This window comes from Coregonus clupeaformis, chromosome 30 (genome assembly GCF_020615455.1).
Source record: "Coregonus clupeaformis isolate EN_2021a chromosome 30, ASM2061545v1, whole genome shotgun sequence".
Taxonomy (NCBI): Eukaryota; Metazoa; Chordata; class Actinopteri; order Salmoniformes; family Salmonidae; genus Coregonus; species Coregonus clupeaformis.
In genome coordinates this window covers 49781297-49801447 of record NC_059221.1, presented here as the reverse complement: position 1 = coordinate 49801447, position 20151 = coordinate 49781297, and the positions used below count along the sequence as shown (strand labels likewise).

Sequence of the window (20151 nt, the reverse complement as noted above, 5' to 3'; positions counted from 1 at the left end):
ATGACAGGCTTTTACAACAGATCAGATGAATGACAGGCTTTTACAACAGATCAGATGAATGACAGGCTTTACAACAGATCAGATGAATGACATGCTTTACAACAGATCAGATGAATGACAGGCTTTTACAACAGATCAAATTAATGACAGGCTTTACAACAGATCAGATGAATGACAGGCTTTTACAATAGATCAGATGAATGACATGCTTTACAACATATCAGATGAATGACAGGCTTTTACAACAGATCAGATGAATGAAATGCTTTTACAACAGATCATATGAATGACAGGCTTTTACAACAGATCAGATGAATGACAGGCTTTACAACAGATCAGATTAATGACATGCTTTTACAACATATCAGATGAATGACAGGCTTTTACAACAGATCAGATGAATGACAGGCTTTTACAACAGATCAGATGAATGACATGCTTTACAACAGATCAGATGAATGACAGGCTTTTACAACAGATCAGATGAATGACAGGCTTTACAGCAGATCAGATGAATTACATGCTTTACAGCAGATCATATGAATGACAGGCTTTTACAACAGATCAGATGAATGACAGGCTTTTACAACAGATCAGATGAATGATCGGCTTTACAACAGATCAGATGAATGACATGCTTTTACAACAGATCAGATGAATGACATGCTTTTACAACAGATCAGATGAATTACATGCTTTACAACAGATCAGATGAATTACATGCTTTACAGCGGATCAGATGAATGACAGGCTTTTACAACAGATCAGATGAATGACAGGCTTTTACAACAGATCAGATGAATGACAGGCTTTACAACAGATCAGATGAATGACATGCTTTACAACAGATCAGATGAATGACAGGCTTTTACAACAGATCAAATTAATGACAGGCTTTACAACAGATCAGATGAATGACAGGCTTTTACAATAGATCAGATGAATGACATGCTTTACAACATATCAGATGAATGACAGGCTTTTACAACAGATCAGATGAATGAAATGCTTTTACAACAGATCATATGAATGACAGGCTTTTACAACAGATCAGATGAATGACAGGCTTTACAACAGATCAGATTAATGACATGCTTTTACAACATATCAGATGAATGACAGGCTTTTACAACAGATCAGATGAATGACAGGCTTTTACAACAGATCAGATGAATGACATGCTTTACAACAGATCAGATGAATGACAGGCTTTTACAACAGATCAGATGAATGACAGGCTTTACAGCAGATCAGATGAATTACATGCTTTACAGCAGATCATATGAATGACAGGCTTTTACAACAGATCAGATGAATGACAGGCTTTTACAACAGATCAGATGAATGATCGGCTTTACAACAGATCAGATGAATGACATGCTTTTACAACAGATCAGATGAATGACATGCTTTTACAACAGATCAGATGAATTACATGCTTTACAACAGATCAGATGAATGACATGCTTTACAACAGATCAGATGAATGACAGGCTTTTACAACAGATCAAATTAATGACAGGCTTTACAACAGATCAGATGAATGACAGGCTTTTACAATAGATCAGATGAATGACATGCTTTACAACATATCAGATGAATGACAGGCTTTTACAACAGATCAGATGAATGAAATGCTTTTACAACAGATCAGATGAATGACAGGCTTTACAACAGATCAGATTAATGACATGCTTTTACAACATATCAGATGAATGACAGGCTTTTACAACAGATCAGATGAATGACAGGCTTTTACAACAGATCAGATGAATGACATGCTTTACAACAGATCAGATGAATGACAGGCTTTTACAACAGATCAGATGAATGACAGGCTTTTACAACAGATCAGATGAATGACATGCTTTACAACAGATCAGATGAATGACATGCTTTTACAACAGATCAGATGAATGACATGCTTTTACAACAGATCAGATGAATTACATGCTTTACAACAGATCAAATGAATGACATGCTTTACAACAGATCAGATGAATGACAGGCTTTTACAACAGATCAGATGAATGACAGGCTTTACAGCAGATCAGATGAATTACATGCTTTACAGCAGATCATATGAATGACAGGCTTTTACAACAGATCAGATGAATGACAGGCTTTTACAACAGATCAGATGAATGATTGGCTTTACAACAGATCAGATGAATGACATGCTTTACAACAGATCAGATGAATGACAGGCTTTTACAACAGATCAGATGAATGACAGGCTTTACAGCAGATCAGATGAATGACATGCTTTACAGCAGATCAGATGAATGACAGGCTTTTACAACAGATCAGATGAATGACAGGCTTTTACAACAGATCAGATGAATGATCGGCTTTACAACAGATCAGATGAATGACATGCTTTTACAACAGATCAGATGAATGACAGGCTTTTACAACAGATCAGATGAATGACATGCTTTACAACAGATCAGATGAATGACATGCTTTTACAACAGATCAGATGAATGACATGCTTTTACAACAGATCAGATGAATGACATGCTTTACAACAGATCAGATGAATGACAGGCTTTTACAACAGATCAGATGAATGACAGGCTTTTACAACAGATCAGATGAATGACAGGCTTTTACAACAGTCTTACCGTGACTCTGTCCCTCCTCTCTGCAGTTTGAGAAGGACAAACAGCACGACATCCGTTCCTTCTTCTCTCCGGGTATGGAGAAGAAGAGGAAGAGAACAGAGGATGAGGTTTGCCAATCCCCCGTTACCCCCACAGAGAAGGAGGGTTCTATAGACTTGGATGTGGAGAACCCAGAGAACGACAAGGAGAAAAACTCCCAAGATCCCCCTGACCTCCAGGACCAGGACCTAGACTTCTCTCCCCAGGTGAAGAGGCTGCGGCTGCCCACCCCCACCCTCACCCCCAGCGCTACCCACAGCCCCAGGTCTCGTCTTGGAGGGAAGAGGACGTCCCTCCCGGGGGGGCACCAGCAGCAGCCCCCTGGCCCCTCTGTTTACCCCCCGTCGGCTCTCTGAGAAAGGGACCCCAAAACCAAGGTTGAGCCCAAGACCAGGTGCACCAGACCAGGGGAAGGAAGAGGAGTGGAGCTGTGGGGCCTGTACTTACTCCAACAGCATCCTGCTCCCTTACTGTGAGGTGTGTGAGTCCCCACGCCCCAGGCCCAGCACTTGTGAGTACACACACACACACACACACGTTGGCAGGCGTAACATACACCAAGTCAGAAATAGACCAGCGTGACAACGTGTCTCTGCTAGATGACAATGAGGACAAGAGGAAGCAACACAACGTTCACCTGACTGTCAAGTGACAGACAGTCACAAGGCATGCTCTCTTTGTGCCACGTGTCTCAAAGTTTAGAAAGTAAAGTTAATGAATTGGCTGGGCTGAAGTTAAAGTTCCTCAAGGCACTCTGGCTGACTGTCACTCTGTGGTGCTATCATATAAGACTGGGAGAAGGAAGGTAACTTTCTCTCCTCAAACACAGACTCAGTTGGCAGTACCGGGGAAAAGTGGAGGGCGTAAAGAGGGGGGTGAGGGAGGGTTGAGATCAGCCCTCAGTCTTTAAAGGATTCACTGTTCTTCCATCCATCATGACCGAGCAGCACAGGGAATTCACACAGCAGCATCCCTCCTGTCTGTCTCTCAGTAATAATAACCCAGAATAACCCTGCTACCTGCCTGGGTTGGTGCACTGCAAGGCTGGGTTGGTGCTCTGTAAGGCTGGGTTGGTGCTCTGTAAGGCTGGTTTGGTGCTCTGTAAGGCTGGGTTGGTGCTCTGTAAGGCTGGGTTGGTGCTCTGTAAGGCTGGGTTGGTGCTCTGTAAGGCTGGGTTGGTGCTCTGTAAGGCTGGGTTGGTGCTCTGCAAGGCTGGGTTGGTGCTCTGTAAGGCTGGGTTGGTGCTCTGTAAGGCTGGGTTGGTGCTCTGCAAGGCTGGGTTGGTGCTCTGCAAGGCTGGGTTGGTGCTCTGCAAGGCTGGGTTGGTGCTCTGCAAGGCTGGGTTGATGCTCTGTAAGGCTGGGTTGGTGCTCTATAAGGCTGGGTTGGTGCTCTATAAGGCTGGGTTGGTGCTCTGTCTGCCTGAGTAGGTGCTCTGTAAGGCTGGCTTGGTGCTCTGTAAGGCTGGGTTAGTGCTCTATAAGGCTGGGTTGGTGCTCTGTAAGGCTGGGTTGGTGCTCTCGCTGCCTGAGTTGGTGCTCTGTAAGGCTGGGTTGGTGCTCTGTAAGGCTGGGTTGGTGCTCTGGCTGCCTGAGTTGGTGCTCTGTAAGGCTGGGTTGGTGCTCTGCAAGGCTGGGTTGATGCTCTGTAAGGCTGGGTTGATGCTCTGCAAGGCTGGGTTGGTGCTCTGCAAGGCTGGGTTGGTGCTCTGTAAGGCTGGGTTGGTGCTCTGTAAGGCTGGGTTGGTGCTCTGTAAGGCTGGGTTGGTGCTCTGTAAGGCTGGGTTGGTGCTCTGCAAGGCTGGGTTGGTGCTCTGCAAGGCTGGGTTGGTGCTCTGCAAGGCTGGGTTGGTGCTCTGCAAGGCTGGGTTGATGCTCTGTAAGGCTGGGTTGGTGCTCTATAAGGCTGGGTTGGTGCTCTATAAGGCTGGGTTGGTGCTCTGTAAGGCTGGGTTGGTGCTCTGTCTGCCTGAGTAGGTGCTCTGTAAGGCTGGCTTGGTGCTCTGTAAGGCTGGGTTAGTGCTCTATAAGGCTGGGTTGGTGCTCTGTAAGGCTGGGTTGGTGCTCTCGCTGCCTGAGTTGGTGCTCTGTAAGGCTGGGTTGGTGCTCTGTAAGGCTGGGTTGGTGCTCTGGCTGCCTGAGTTGGTGCTCTGTAAGGCTGGGTTGGTGCTCTGCAAGGCTGGGTTGATGCTCTGTAAGGCTGGGTTGATGCTCTGCAAGGCTGGGTTGGTGCTCTGCAAGGCTGGGTTGGTGCTCTGTAAGGCTGGGTTGGTGCTCTGTAAGGCTGGGTTGGTGCTCTGTAAGGCTGGGTTGGTGCTCTGTAAGGCTGGGTTGGTGCTCTGTAAGGCTGGGTTGGTGCTCTGTAAGGCTGGGTTGGTGCTCTGTAAGGCTGACAGACAATAGCGCTGGTGTAGGGGATGTTATACAGGCACCTGACTGTCTGTCAACACTAGAGGAGGGTTGTCTCAATCATAGAAATATAATCACTAGAAAATACATTTTACTTCTATGCTAGACTAGCTCGATCTCAATCATCAAGGACCGATCAAACACACCATTACAATTGTATGTTTTTTGTCACACACACACACACACACACAATCCATTAACAAAATCTGCTCCATTTCATGCTTGACTGAGGTGCGTAATGTTTGATATCTAATCAGCAAACAAACACAGTTCTCTCATGGTATAGCTGACAGCACAGGCAGCATGTTAGAAGGGGAATTTACCAGGCCGTCAGATCTGTAATGACAACAGAGGCCGAGCAACAACTCTGATGGTATTAAGACTTCACATCTCTCAAAACATGACACTGTAATCACTGTAACCAAACAGGAAATGCAGAGATAATAAGCACTACTATATCACAGCATTAGTAAATAAATGCATATTGCGTTCACAGACATTGACAAAGATCACTTTTTTAGAATCGTCAGGAGAATGTCTTGTTTGGCAGGCAGTAGTCTAGTCTGAGGAGAATGTCTTGTTTGGCAGGCAGTAGTCTAGTCTGAGGAGAATGTCTTGTTTGGCAGGCAGTAGTCTAGTCTGAGGAGACTGTCTTGTTTGGCAGGCAGTAGTCTAGTCTGAGGAGAATGTCTTGTTTGGCAGACAGTAGTCTAGTCTGAGGAGAATGTCTTGTTTGGCAGACAGTAGTCTAGTCTGAGGAGAATGTCTTGTTTGGCAGACAGTAGACTAGTCTGAGGAGAATGTCTTGTTTGGCAGGCAGTAGTCTAGTCTGAGGAGAATGTCTTGTTTGGCAGGCAGTAGTCTAGTCTGAGGAGAATGTCTTGTTTGGCAGACAGTAGTCTAGTCTGAGGAGAATGTCTTGTTTGGCAGACAGTAGACTAGTCTGAGGAGAATGTCTTGTTTGGCAGGCAGTAGTCTAGTCTGAGGAGAATGTCTTGTTTGGCAGACAGTAGACTAGTCTGAGGAGAATTGAGCTGCAGTCTCTTGTCCCCTCAGCTCGTTAATTGTAGGGGCTCGGAGTCGGGGCGCTGGTAAATTCAGGTGACATTTGAGAAAATCTATAAGAGGATGGCCTTTCAGAAACACACCTCACAATGGAAACATCATGAATTAGTCTATTAGAAGTTAGTTCTTCCACTGTTCTGCGACGTCCACAAACCCAACAAAATAAAACAATTTCAGGATGTCGCAATTTATCCAAAGATTGCCCACAGATTAACTTTGAGTTGAGAATCAGTTACATATTGATGTCCCGTATCCTGCTCCTTTTCAACATATCAGCAGCATTTTATTAGTTTTCACCGCGTGTCACCAAGTCACAAGTATTCCACACTGTCTGAGCAGAATGACAAGAATCTGTCTCTCTCAACAAGCAGCTGCTCACATTTGAATTCAAGCATTATTTTTGTGACTGTGTGAAGCATTGTGTCTCTGCTCCCCTAACAGTTCTTTGGACTACTTACTGTAATCTTGGCCTATGTACATTTCACTGAACACAACTGTATAAATCTAATCTGTGTAGTTTTCCATGTGTTATACACTGATATGAACTGCTAGGCTACATGTCAATCTATAAAGGACCTGGTTGTGTTTTCTCTTTTCCACCTCTCAGCTCCAGACTCACAGTCTACAGGTTCACATGCTGTGTCCCCAGGCTCCAGGCCTGATCAGTCCACCCCTAGAGAACACCCCTGGATCATCCTCTCTGGGTCAGACAGCGAGCAGGAGGACACCCCCTGTCCTGGTCCTGCCTCTCTCGGTACAACTGTACCACAGACAGACGGTCAACAGAGAGATCAGGAGGAGGAGAGACAGACAGACGGTCAACAGAGAGATCAGGAGGAGGAGAGACAGACAGACGGTCAACAGAGAGATCAGGAGGAGGAGAGACAGACAGACGGTCAACAGAGAGATCAGGAGGAGGAGAGACAGACAGACGGTCAACAGAGAGATCAGGAGGAGGAGAGACAGACAGACAGTCAACAGAGAGATCAGGAGGAGGAGAGACAGACAGACAGTCAACAGAGAGATCAGGAGGAGGAGAGGCTCAAAGGCAAACAATCACCAGTAGAGAACCAGTCAGCCCCTCATGATCACACTGATGGTAATCCAACTTTAATCTTCCCTTTCCTCCTTCCCTCCTTCCCTTTTGTCTTTTCCTCTGGGGGATATTGTCTGGGGTGAATAGTTACCCAGATGGTATAATGCTGTAATGATATCGATCACTCTGAGGTAATCATCAATATGCTGCCTCCCTCCCATGTGTGGTGAATGGGTAAGGGGGTGTGTAACGCATATTACTATCATTATTATTATTGTTATATTATTATTATTATTATTGTTGTTGTTGTTATTGTAGTAAAGGATATTGCCTGTTTATTCTCTTCACATCATGCCATATGGGATTAAACTGGCTCTGAAGTATAGGTTCATGGAATTGATTTTATTTTATGTGTATTTTGCATTCTGAAAACAGAAGTGAATTTATTCAATAACTCCGTAAGAAGAAGACGTGTCTACTGTATGTATGTGTCAGGAGGAGTCATATTATCGCCCCTCGCCAGCCTGTCTGTCTGTCTGTCTGTCAGTACATTAATTAACACCCTCAACAGCATCAACCAGCTCCAAACACCCCTGCATGCTTTCATCCAGAGTCATCAAAACACATCACACATTCTGATCCAGAAATATGTCCAGATCCAACAAAAAAACACAAAAAAAGAACAGTCCTGCCTCGTCTTGTCTTTCCCATTGTGGACAATGAATGGCAGCTAATGGCCTTGTGTCATGTCACTCACTTCTGATGGTGATGTGACACTAGTGGCTGGGTGTTCTATTTACAGACAGCCATTCCTCAGTCTCAGGGTTAATGTGGAACAGTGCAGTGGACCAATAAAAGTGACCTATGAGAGAGGGAGAGAGAGATAATGAATTCTAGACGACAGAGAGGCATTAGATTCTAGAAGACTAGACAAGGTGACTCAGACCAATTAGACCAAGGAGGACTGTGGAATGACAAGTTAACTCCCTGAGGTCTACTGTGGGCAGCTAGCGTTCATATTCTGTGCAGTGACATCCTAATAAGAGTACTTTGTAAGATGAATTACCCCAGTCTTATAAACCGCCCCATTTTAATGCAGTATTCACATCACACCAAATTCAGTTAGAACTAAAACAGCAACAATATACTGTCGCCCACCTACATAGACATCCTCTCTATTCTAACTAAGGCTCCTGTGGACTGTGGAGGTCCCTCCTAGATGGATTATAGAGTCTAATTTCCACCAATTTACCTTTTCTTGCAGGCGTTGCCATCATTCGGGAGCCTCACCCCTAGACCGTATTGACCTTTCTTTTCTCTCCCTCTCTCCCTCCCTGCAGCCCAGACAGACAGTGTATCTAGTCCTGCTGATGATGAGGACACTATGGCCAGTCTCCCCCTGTACCCCAACATGAAGTTCTGCGCCAGCAAGAACACTGACCGTATCTATCTTTACTCCAAGGTACATGACGGTGCTTCTACTCTGTACTCAACACTACTCCTCCTCCTTCTTCTCCTCCTTCTCCTCCTCCTTCCTCCTCCTTCCTCCTCCTCCTTCCCCTCTCTCCTCCTCTTCCTCCTCCTCCTCCTCCTTCCCCTCTCTCCTCCTCCTCCTCTTCCTCCTCCTCCTGCTCCTTCATCTCCCATCTTTCCTTTAATACCTGGAGTCTAACATGTCTTTGAAATGAGTGACCAATTGAAATGTTAATGGAATATTTTCTGTGACAGACCTCTTATGTACCATCAAAGGATAAGCATCTATCTACCTTCTTCAACATAATAATACCCTTTTAAGGCATAAATCAGATGTGGTTTACCCTTTTAAATCATGTCCGAGTTGCTTAATCCTAGGCCACTCACATTATTCAGAAATTGATTTAATCAACAGCGAAATGTAAAGTATTACGTATGAGGAATTGGCCGTCAAATGTCTTTTTAAAATAGGTTGCGATGCCCAGTTGAAGTGTGTGAATGTGTTTTAAGCTGTCTAATTTATTCTCTCTTCATCAGGAGGACAGTCCACTGCACTGGAACTTCATTCCTCTGGACATTAAACTGGACAGCTGGGAGGACCTACCTGAAGCCTTCAGACGCAGAGAGAACAGGACACAGGTCGGTTTGTTTGACCTGCAAGTAGACAACACTGTAGTCTAGTCACTACAGGGAAGCTGTCACCTAGAGGGAGACATCACTGTAGTGACTACAGGGAAGCTGTCACCTAGAGGGAGACATCACTGTAGTGACTACAGGGAAGCTGTCACCTAGAGGGAGACATCACTGTAGTGACTACAGGGAAGCTGTCACCTAGAGGGAGACATCACTGTAGTCACTACAGGGAAGCTGTCACCTAGAGGGAGACATCACTGTAGTGACTACAGGGAAGCTGTCACCTAGAGGGAGACATCACTGTAGTCACTACAGGGAAGCTGTCACCTAGAGGGAGGCATTTAAAGGTACTGTTCAATGGTCATTTCATTTACTGTGGCTGCCGTTTGGCTATAAAACAAATTACAGATTGTGTCTTTGTTTAACTGCTTTAATGTGGTGTTGATGTGACTCCCTCTGTGTGGGTCAGATCTTGAGGTTTGTGCAGCAGTGGAGCACTCTGACAGCCATGAAGCAGAGATTGATCCGCCGCAGTGGTCTCCTGTTCTGCAGCCCAGTCCTGGCCCTGGACGAGCTGACCAGCACCCAGCGCAAACACAGCAGCACCAAGAGGTAGGTGGGGGGGAGGGATTGGACCTGTCCTATGTCTCCATCCTCCTGTGTTGGTGCCCAGGGCAGCATCAGCTAATCACTGATTAATCCAGGTTCATGTGGGGGTGTCTCAAGAGCCAATCACAGTGGACGTAGGAGGAAATCTGACTCTGCAAACCACTGATTTGACAGAATGTGGGATTTATTCTCTAATCAAGGCCAATCAAGGTTTACCCCATTGACTGCACATCAAGCTGATTTCCAAAGATGATATGTTGGTTAAAGACTTCATGCTGAGAAAGTATGGTAGAAACTAAGTCCAACTGGGAACCCTGGTTCCTACAGAGGTAGAGATTCACTCTGTGACTGAGCTAATACAATACAGGAGTAAGGAGATGGATGGGAAGGTGATTATCTTGTAATAAGGAGCTGGATGAGAAGGTGATTATCTTGTAGTAAGGAGTTGGATGAGAAGGTGTTTATCTTGCAGTAAGGAGATGGATGAGAAGGTGTTTATCTTGTAGTAAGGAGCTGGTTGAGAAGGTGATTATCTTATAGTAAGGAGAAGGTGATTATCTTGTAGTAAGGAGTGGATGAGAAGGTGATTATCTTGTAATAAGGAGCTGGATGAGAAGGCGATAATCTTGTAGTAAGGAGCTGGATGAGAAGGCGATTATCTTGTAGTAAGGAGCTGGATGAGAAGGTGATTATCTTGTAGTAAGGAGCTGGATGAGAAGGTGATTATCCTGTAGTAAGGAGCTGGATGAGAAGGTGATTATCCTGTAGTAAGGAGCTGGATGAGAAGGTGATTATCTTGTAATAAGGAGCTGGATGAGAAGGCGATTATCTTGTTGTAAGGAGCTGGTTGAGAAGGCGATTATCCTGTAGTCAGTTAGACTCTGCTGTAGTGCTGTGCTGGGTTATCCTAAAGGATCAGGGCTGTATTCACAAAGAGAGTCCGAGTAGGAGTGCTGCTGATATAGGATCAGTTTAGCCTTTTAGACACACACACACACACACACACACACACACACACACACACACACACACACCCTCCGCCCCACACCTCTCAGTACTACTGTCAGTTGGACCTAGCTTTCATGTCTTTTCATCCAGCCTCTCTATACTGCGCTGTTTGAAGCCCAAGAGTCCCCTCTCCCCTTCTCTCTTTCATGCAGATCTGCCCCTTCCTCTCTTCTTCCTCCTCCTCCTTTCTTCAAGATTCCTCCTCTTTGATGTGTCCCCATCCTCCTTCCTCCCCTCATCCAGGTATCTGACCATACTCTTCCTCTCCTCCTCCTTCCTCCCCTCATCCAGGTATCTGACCATACTCTTCCTCTCCTCCTTCTCTTCCTCCCCTCATCCAGGTATCTGACCATACTCTTCCTCTCCTCCTCCTTCTTCCCCTCATCCAGGTATCTGACCATACTCTTCCTCTCCTCCTTCTTCCCCTCATCCAGCTATCTGACCATACTCTTCCTCTCCTCCTTCCTCCCCTCATCCAGGTATCTGACCATACTCTTCCTCTCCTCCTTCTTCCCCTCATCCAGGTATCTGACCATACTCTTCCTCTCCTCCTTCTTCCCCTCATCCAGGTATCTGACCATACTCTTCCTCTCCTCCTCCTTCCTCCCCTCATCCAGGTATCTGACCATACTCTTCCTCTCCTCCTCCTTCCTCCCCTCATCCAGGTATCTGACCATACTCTTCCTCTCCTCCTCCTTCCTCCCCTCATCCAGGTATCTGACCATACTCTTCCTCTCCTCCTCCTTCCTCCCCTCATCCAGATATCTGACCATACTCTTCCTCTCCTCCTCCTTCTTCCCCTCATCCAGGTATCTGACCATACTCTTCCTCTCCTCCTCCTTCCTCCCCTCATCCAGATATCTGACCATACTCTTCCTCTCCTCCTCCTTCCTCCCCTCATCCAGGTATCTGACCATACTCTTCCTCTCCTCCTCCTTCCTCCCCTCATCCAGGTATCTGACCATACTCTTCCTCTCCTCCTCCTTCCTCCCCTCATCGAGGTATCTGACCATACTCTTCCTCACTCCATCCTGACCAAACTCCCACTCTCCTCCCGCATCCCTCCATACACTTCCTCCCCTCATCCAGGTACCTAACCATACTCTTCCTCCCCTCATCCAGGTACCTAACCATACTCTTCCTCCCCTCATCCAGGTACCTAACCATACTCTTCCTCCCCTCATCCAGGTACCTAACCATACTCTTCCTCCCCTCATCCAGGTACCTAACCATACTCTTCCTCCCCTCATCCAGGTACCTAACCAAAGAAGACGTGTCCCAGGCCTCTCTCAGTAAGGCCCAGTGTGATGGAGGAACTGTCCGCATGGTCAACAAGGAGAGCTTCTTCACCAAGAGGAGATCTACCTCTATCTCGCTACCCAACACCTCTACCGCCGTCCCAGTGAAGTAGGTCTGCAGTCTCCTATAGTCATAGCAACACTAGTTCATGTTGTAAAACTTTCTCCTCGACATTGGAATTATATTACATTGAAAGACCACTGTATGTCCTGTCTGCACAATTGTGTTCAATACCCAAGGAACTAAATGTGTCCTCAGTTGACATTTAGGTGGTTGAAGTAAGTCTGTGTTTTCGTGGGTTTCGCCAGTGAGGCTCAATGAACTCTTGTCTATGTCTTCTGAGACTGTATGTCCTGGCCTTTACAAGATGCTGTGGGACCAGTGAGTGTTTAGCACAGAGGGACCAGGCTATAATCCACTGTTTTAGAGGCAAGGGACCGACGGCTTGGTGGATAGATGGAGCACATCGCTATGGCAACCACCACAGGGACTGGCTCTTTCTCTCTCACCCAGCGAGTCTTGCTGATTGGTTGAGGACCATCGGGGGCGCTCCAGAGAGCCGTGTCCCATCTGTTCCCTAATATGTCAACGGGCAGTACCCTGGTGGAACACTGTAGCACACACACACTGTGGCAGTGGTCCAGGCTCCCCTTCCTCTCCCTCTGCCTCTCCAGCCAGGAGGAGGGCACACACCGCTAACAACCATATGTCCAGGCTCCCAAAAGCCTGCTTAGATGTAGATGTTCCTATTGAATTAATGCATTGTAACTGTATAGTAATATTTTCCCCACTGGGTACACACTGGTTGAATCAACGTTGTTTCAAAGAAATTACATTAAACCAATCTGTGCCCAGTGGGTTAATACTGTTTATTCACTTGTTGGGCAGTTGACTGACATCTCTCTCTCTCTCTCTCTCTCTCTCTCTCTCTCTCTCTCTCTCTCTCTCTCTCTCTCTCTCTCTCTCTCTCTCTCTCTCTCTCTCTCTCTCTCTCTCTCTCTCTCTCTCTCTCTCTCTCTCTCTCTCTCTCTCTCTCTCTCTCTCTCTCTCTCTCTCTCTCTCTCTCTCTCTCTCTCTCTCTCTCTCTCTGTGTGTCTGTCTCTCTCCTCCCCCCAGGACATCTGAGGTGCACCCAGAGCCTCCTGAGGGTCCGTCAGAGGCTGAAGCTGGGTACCTACAGGCGGTGGACAGTGAAGGTCGGCCCCTGTGCCTGTCTTGCCATAAGGCCTGTGGGTCCACCGGAGGGGCCTGGGACACCCGCTTCTGTAGCCAAAAGTAAGTAGCAGCATTAGTAAAGCCAAGTTAACAGGTCAGTGATGTTGTATATCCTAGCAGGCCTACTGTCTTCCTTTATTAAAGCTCTACAAACTAAATGTTTTCTCATGGGGAAAAATAAAGTAGTTCTGTTCTACTTCATCTATCCTATTAAAGGTGTCAAGAGGAGTTCCAGCTGCGCTCCAGCCAGGCATATATGCGTGTCCGGGTACTGCAGACGGAGCAGGGGGTGTGTCAGAGCTGCGGCCTGCAAGCCCACCAGCTGTACCTGAAGGTCCGCGACGCCCCGCCCACACACAGGAAGGAGATGCTAGAGAACACCTGGCTGGCCCAGCTGTCACTCAAACAGGTTGGTTGGTTTGGATCTCTTTAGCCCCCAACAGGTGAGTGATACAGAGAGGGACCTAGGACCGTTCCATTACTGTGTTTGGGGTCTGACCTACACTACCTGACCTCTCTTAGCCAGGATACAATCTTCTACATCACTTAATGTGCCCTTTACCGAAATTAGCTTTTTAAGCTTCACAAATCAACACAGACACAGAGAATAGATAAGTACAGGAGTGTAAAAGTCCCACTATTGATGTGGGCTAATTTTCAACTGGATTTATCAAAACGCAGCATAATCTCTCTCTTCTCAAATTAGCATATCACATTAATGAAGTTCTACAGAAAACACTCAACTGAAATGGATAGTACCCATTTGGACAATTTTAGCCACTTATTATATAAATCAGTGTGTAGCATTGAGAACAGAAGGGTTGCACCTGTTCCAACCATCTGGGGAGAGACGAAAGGCTTTAGTATATTATATTATACAATGGGAGAGAGAGAGAGAAGAGGAGAAAGAGAGGGAAAGAGAGGGAATCAGTCCTCTCTACTGCTGACTGACACACTGCTCAAGGGGATTACAACAACACCAACACCTTCTATCTTCCCTGGAATCTGCTGCTTTGTGCTGGGGGAAGATGAACTATTAGATATGTGGGTGGAGGGCGTGTGTGGAAGGGGTGTGTGTGGAGGGGGTGTGTGTGTGGGTGGAGGGTGTGTGTGTGTGGGTGGAGGGGGTGTGAGGGTGGGTGGAGGGGGTGTGGGTGGAGGGGGTGTGTGTGTGGGTGGAGGGGGTGTGGGTGGAGGGGGGTGTGGGTGGAGGGGGGTGTGTGTGTGTGGAGGGGTGTGTGTGTGTGTGTGGAGGGGGTGTGTGTGTGTGTGTGGAGGGGGTGTGTGGGTGGGTGGAGGGGGTGTGTGTGTGTGGAGGGGGTGTGGGTGGAGAGGGTGTACTGTACTGTAGACACACAAGGTCCTCTCTCAGCCTGTGTGTGTGTCTGTCTTCCTCTTTATCAGCTCACAGTAAATAGATTGTCCAGGACTGTCAGATCCTCCATTGATTTCTCCCACAGCTCAGCCTCCGCTCAGCCAAGAGCCTGTTTGATTGGCTCTGCCATTTCTACTGTAAAGACCTAACGAGTACCTTCTCTCTCACAGATCAATGGCTGGATTTGGCCTAACACTAACAGGGCCTCTGTACTGCACAAAACTAACCCTTTACTTAGAAATGTATTTATTACAATTTTCTGTGTTGTGTCCAGCTGAATGAGATGATCCGTGCCCCCGTGGAGGGTCAGTTCTGGCAAGTGGACCACATCCGACCCGTCTACAGTGGAGGAGGACAGTGTTCCCTGGACAACTTACAAACACTCTGCACCATCTGCCACAGAACTGTAAGAGTCCAGTACACACACACACACACACACACTGTGCATATGCACACACACCCCATCACACACACAGTGTTCATTGGACAACCCGCACCGTCTGCCATGTAACCACAAGGGACCTGGTCCACTCTGGTCCACTCTCCTCCTTGTGTTCACATACACACTCTGTTCCCCACTCTGGTCCACTCTGTTCCCCACTCTGGTCCACTCTGTTCCCCACTCTGGTCCACTCTGTTCCCCACTCTGGTCCACTCTGTTCCCCACTCTGGTCCACTCTGTTCCCCACTCTGGTCCACTCTGGTCCCCACTCTGGTCCACTCTGTTCCCCACTCTGGTCCACTCTGTTCCCCACTCTGGTCCACTCTGTTCCCCACTCTGGTCCACTCTGTTCCCCACTCTGGTCCACTCTGGTCCCCACTCTGGTCCACTCTGTTCCCCACTCTGGTCCACTCTGTTCCCCACTCTGGTCCACTCTGGTCCCCACTCTGGTCCACTCTGTTCCCCACTCTGGTCCACTCTGTTCCCCACTCTGGTCCACTCTGTTCCCCACTCTGGTCCACTCTGTTCCCCACTCTGGTCCACTCTGTTCCCCACTCTGGTCCACTCTGTTCCCCACTCTGGTCCACTCTGTTCCCCACTCTGGTCCTCTTTGGTCCCCACTCTGGTCCACTCTGTTCCCCACTCTGGTCCACTCTGTTCCCCACTCTGGTCCACTCTGTTCCCCACTCTGGTCCTCTTTGGTCCCCACTCTGGTCCACTCTGTTCCCCACTCTGGTCCACTCTGTTCCCCACTCTGGTCCACTCTGGTCCCCACTCTGGTCCACTCTGGTCCACTCTCTTCCATCTGTTCACATACACACTCTAGTCCACTCTGGTCCACTCTGGTCCACTCAGGTCCGCTCTGGTCCACTCTGGTCCACTCAGGTCCGCTCTGGTCCACTCAGGTCCGCTCAGGTCCGCTCTGGTCCACTCAGGTCCGCTCTGGTCCACTCAGGTCCACTCAGGTCCACTCTGGTCCCCACTCCTTCTTGTGTTCTTATACACACTCAGTCCCACATGGTGCTTCATTACAACCAAGCCATATGCCCTCTCAAACCACCACCATGATATAATACACCACCATGTTATAATATAATACCATGTTATAATATAATACCATGTTATAATATAATATAATACCAGGTTATAATATAATACCATGTTATAATATAATACACCACCATGTTATAATATAATATCATGTTATAATATAATACACCACCATGTTATAATATAATACCATGTTATAATATAATACACCACCATGTTATAATATAATACCAGGTTATAATATAATACCATGTTATAATATAATACACCACCATGTTATAATATAATACCATGTTATAATATAATACCATGTTATAATATAATACACCACCATGTTATAATATAATACACCACCATGTTATAATATAATACCATGTTATAATATAATACCATGTTATAATATAATATAATATAATACCAGGTTATAATATAATACCATGTTATAATATAATACCATGTTATAATATAATACACCACCATGTTATAATATAATATCATGTTATAATATAATACACCACCATGTTATAATATAATACCATGTTATAATATAATACACCACCATGTTATAATATAATACCAGGTTATAATATAATACCATGTTATAATATAATACACCACCATGTTATAATATAATACCATGTTATAATATAATACCATGTTATAATATAATACACCACCATGTTATAATATAATACACCACCATGTTATAATACAACACCAGTCAGTGTATATCAGATCAGATTATTGATGTCAGTATGCTGTTTGTTTTACAGAGGACAGATTATTGATGTCAGTATGCTGTTTGTTTTACAGAGGACAGATTATTGATGTCAGTATGCTGTTTGTTTTACAGAGGACAGATTATTGATGTCAGTATGCTGTTTGTTCTACAGAGGACAGATTATTGATGTCAGTATGCTGTTTGTTTTACAGAGGACAGATTATTGATGTCAGTATGCTGTTTGTTCTACAGAGGACAGATTATTGATGTCAGTATGCTGTTTGTTTTACAGAGGACAGATTATTGATGTCAGTATGCTGTTTGTTTTACAGAGGACAGATTATTGATGTCAGTATGCTGTTTGTTTTACAGAGGACAGATTATTGATGTCAGTATGCTGTTTGTTTTACAGAGGACAGATTATTGATGTCAGTATGCTGTTTGTTTTACAGAGGACAGATTATTGATGTCAGTATGCTGTTTGTTTTACAGAGGACAGATTATTGATGTCAGTATGCTGTTTGTTCTACAGAGGACAGATTATTGATGTCAGTATGCTGTTTGTTTTACAGAGGACAAGTCAGCAAGCCAAAGACAGAAGCCAGAAGAAGAAAGGACTGGCAGCCTCCAAGGTGGCTTCAGACATCACTCGCTTCTTCATAAAGAAATGAAAATTAAATTAAATGTTTTCCTCAACCAAGGAAGGACTATTGAGTAACATGGGAATGATGGTTCTTGAGTATGTTGCAATCTCTGTGAAGTAGGCTGCATGTCACAGTTGGTTCTCAATGCTGCCACTACTGTCCATGTTATGGATTCACTAGCAATCCGATGCAATGTAGAGGAACATAGCCTCTTCCTTCAATTTCATAATGTTGAAGTTCGATCATTGAGAGTGTTGGTGTGAAAACTCAAGACTGTTGTTTCAGGGTTGCTTTTGTTGAGTTACCTGAATAGAGTTAACTAAACAATGCTGCCTGTATCAGATGCAAACGTTCCAAATGCGCAACTCTGCTCCTTCGCATGTTGCCCCCGAACCGTCAGCAGTGAGCCTGGGTTGATTTATAACGGGCTTATCTAGCTCAGATGCAGGCTGAACTGAACCAAGCTGGGCAGGCTGCTGCCTGTTTGAAGTGCCTGCCTGCCTGCTGAGCGCTCGCTGCTATTTTAGGTTGTGCAAACTTGGTAGAAAAACCCTGAGATGTGTGATACTCTAGTTTACATCTTGACAGGATTTCACAAGCAAGTCTTTTCCTATGTCCTCTACATGTAGCCTAGTTGAAAGGTCCCTGTGATGCCTACTGTTTTAGCTGGTGTCTTGGATTTGTTAGACTGAGCATGAATGGATGAACAAACTTGACTGAAATTAAAATAAAACCTGTATTTGTCTCTCTCCTGTTGAGTGATCTGACTGACTGTTGTCTGTGTGCTGGTGGCTGTTTCAAAGCCAAACGTCTCTCAGGAGTGTAGGAGGGCTTTCCCAGGCAAACCATTTGACCACTATTAGGAATGTACAGAAGTACAGAATAACTTAATCTCACAGCAGAAAATGTACTGTGCGATGTGCATCGCTTGAAGTCCAACAGAAAGGTATTAATATCCACCTTCTGCCATTTCTATCTATCTTCCTGCACCCCTGTGTTCTTCTAAAAGGAGTTAACTCAATAAAGAAGGGAGAGTGGGAGGAAGGATAAGTTACTATGGAAACAGTAGACCTGTGTGTCGGTGATCGGCATTGCGGAGGGAGACTATTGAATCATTTCACAGCTCCTCTGTTTAGAATTTAGGCTACAGATACACATCAGCAGCTGGCTGCAATCAATCTCACCAGCATCCTGTCTGTATCAGTCTGCCATCAGAGTATCTCACCAGCCTCCTGTCTGTATCAGTCTGCCATCAGAGTATCTCACCAGCCTCCTGTCTTCATCAGTCTGCCATCAGAGTATCTCACCAGCCTCCTGTCTTCATCAGTCTGCCATCAGAGTATCTCACCAGCCTCCTGTCTCTATCAGTCTGCCATCCGAGTATCTCACCAGCCTCCTGTCTGTATCAGTCTGCCATCAGAGTATCTCACCAGCCTCCTGTCTGTATCTAACTGCCATCAGAGTATCTCACCAGCCTCCTGTCTGTATCAGTCTGCCATCAGAGTATCTCACCAGCCTCCTGTCTGTATTTGTCTGCCATCAGATTATCTCACCAGCCTGTCTGTATCAGTCTGCCATCAGAGTAACTCACCAGCCTCCTGTCTGTATCAGTCTGCCATCAGAGTATCTCACCAGCCTCCTGTCTTCATCAGTCTGCCATCTGAGTATCTCACCAGCCTCCTGTCTGTATCAGTCTGCCATCAGAGTAACTCACCAGCCTCCTGTCTGTATCAGTCTGCCATCAGAGTATTTCACCAGCCTGTCTGTATCAGTCTGCCATCAGAGTATCTCACCAGCCTCCTGTCTGTATCAGTCTGCCATCAGAGTAACTCACTAGCCTCCTGTCTGTGTCAGTCTGCAATCAGAGTATCTCACCAGCCTCCTGTCTGTATCTAACTGCCATCAGAGTATCTCACCAGCCTCCTGTCTGTATCTAACTGCCATCAGAGTATCTCACCAGCCTCCTGTCTGTATCAGTCTGCCATCAGAGTAACTCACCAGCCTCCTGTCTTTATTAGTCTGTCATCAGAGAATCTCACCAGCTTGTCTGTATCAGTCTGCCATCAGAGTAACTCACTAGCCTCCTGTCTGTATCAGTCTGCCATCAGAGTATCTCACCAGCCTCCTGTCTGAATCTAACTGCCATCAGAGTAACTCACCAGCCTCCTGTCTTCATCAGTCTGCCATCAGAGTAACTCACCAGCCTCATGTCTGTATCAGTCTGCCATCCGAGTATCTCCCGGCCTCCTGTCTGTATCAGTCTGCCATCAGAGTATCTCACCAGCCTCCTGTTTTTATCAGTCTGCCATCCGAGTAACTCACCAGCCTCCTGTCTTTATCAGTCTGCCATCAGAGTATCTCACCAGCCTCCTTTCTATGTCAGTCTGCCATCAGAGTATCTCACCAGCCTCCTGTCTGTATCAGTCTGCCATCAGAGTATCTCACCAGCCTCCTGTCTGTATTTGTCTGCCATCAGATTATCTCACCAGCCTGTCTGTATCAGTCTG

General features: G+C 46.1%; 1 protein-coding gene across 1 annotated transcript in view; it reads left to right on the top strand.

Annotated features, from left to right (window-relative positions):
• The window catches only part of zranb3 (zinc finger, RAN-binding domain containing 3), a 55935-nt gene extending 37538 nt beyond the window's left edge, over positions 1 to 18397 (top strand). The window contains exons 14-24 of the mRNA XM_045209296.1: positions 2654 to 3013; positions 4097 to 4607; positions 6747 to 7238; positions 8516 to 8637; positions 9186 to 9287; positions 9751 to 9893; positions 12153 to 12305; positions 13314 to 13472; positions 13629 to 13821; positions 15062 to 15193; positions 17573 to 18397. Of these exons, the coding sequence (XP_045065231.1) occupies positions 2654 to 3013; positions 4097 to 4607; positions 6747 to 7238; positions 8516 to 8637; positions 9186 to 9287; positions 9751 to 9893; positions 12153 to 12305; positions 13314 to 13472; positions 13629 to 13821; positions 15062 to 15193; positions 17573 to 17671 (2466 nt within the window). The 3' untranslated portion in view covers positions 17672 to 18397. The remainder of the gene's footprint in view (positions 1 to 2653; positions 3014 to 4096; positions 4608 to 6746; positions 7239 to 8515; positions 8638 to 9185; positions 9288 to 9750; positions 9894 to 12152; positions 12306 to 13313; positions 13473 to 13628; positions 13822 to 15061; positions 15194 to 17572) is intronic.
• Positions 18398 to 20151: the final 1754 nt, after the last annotated feature.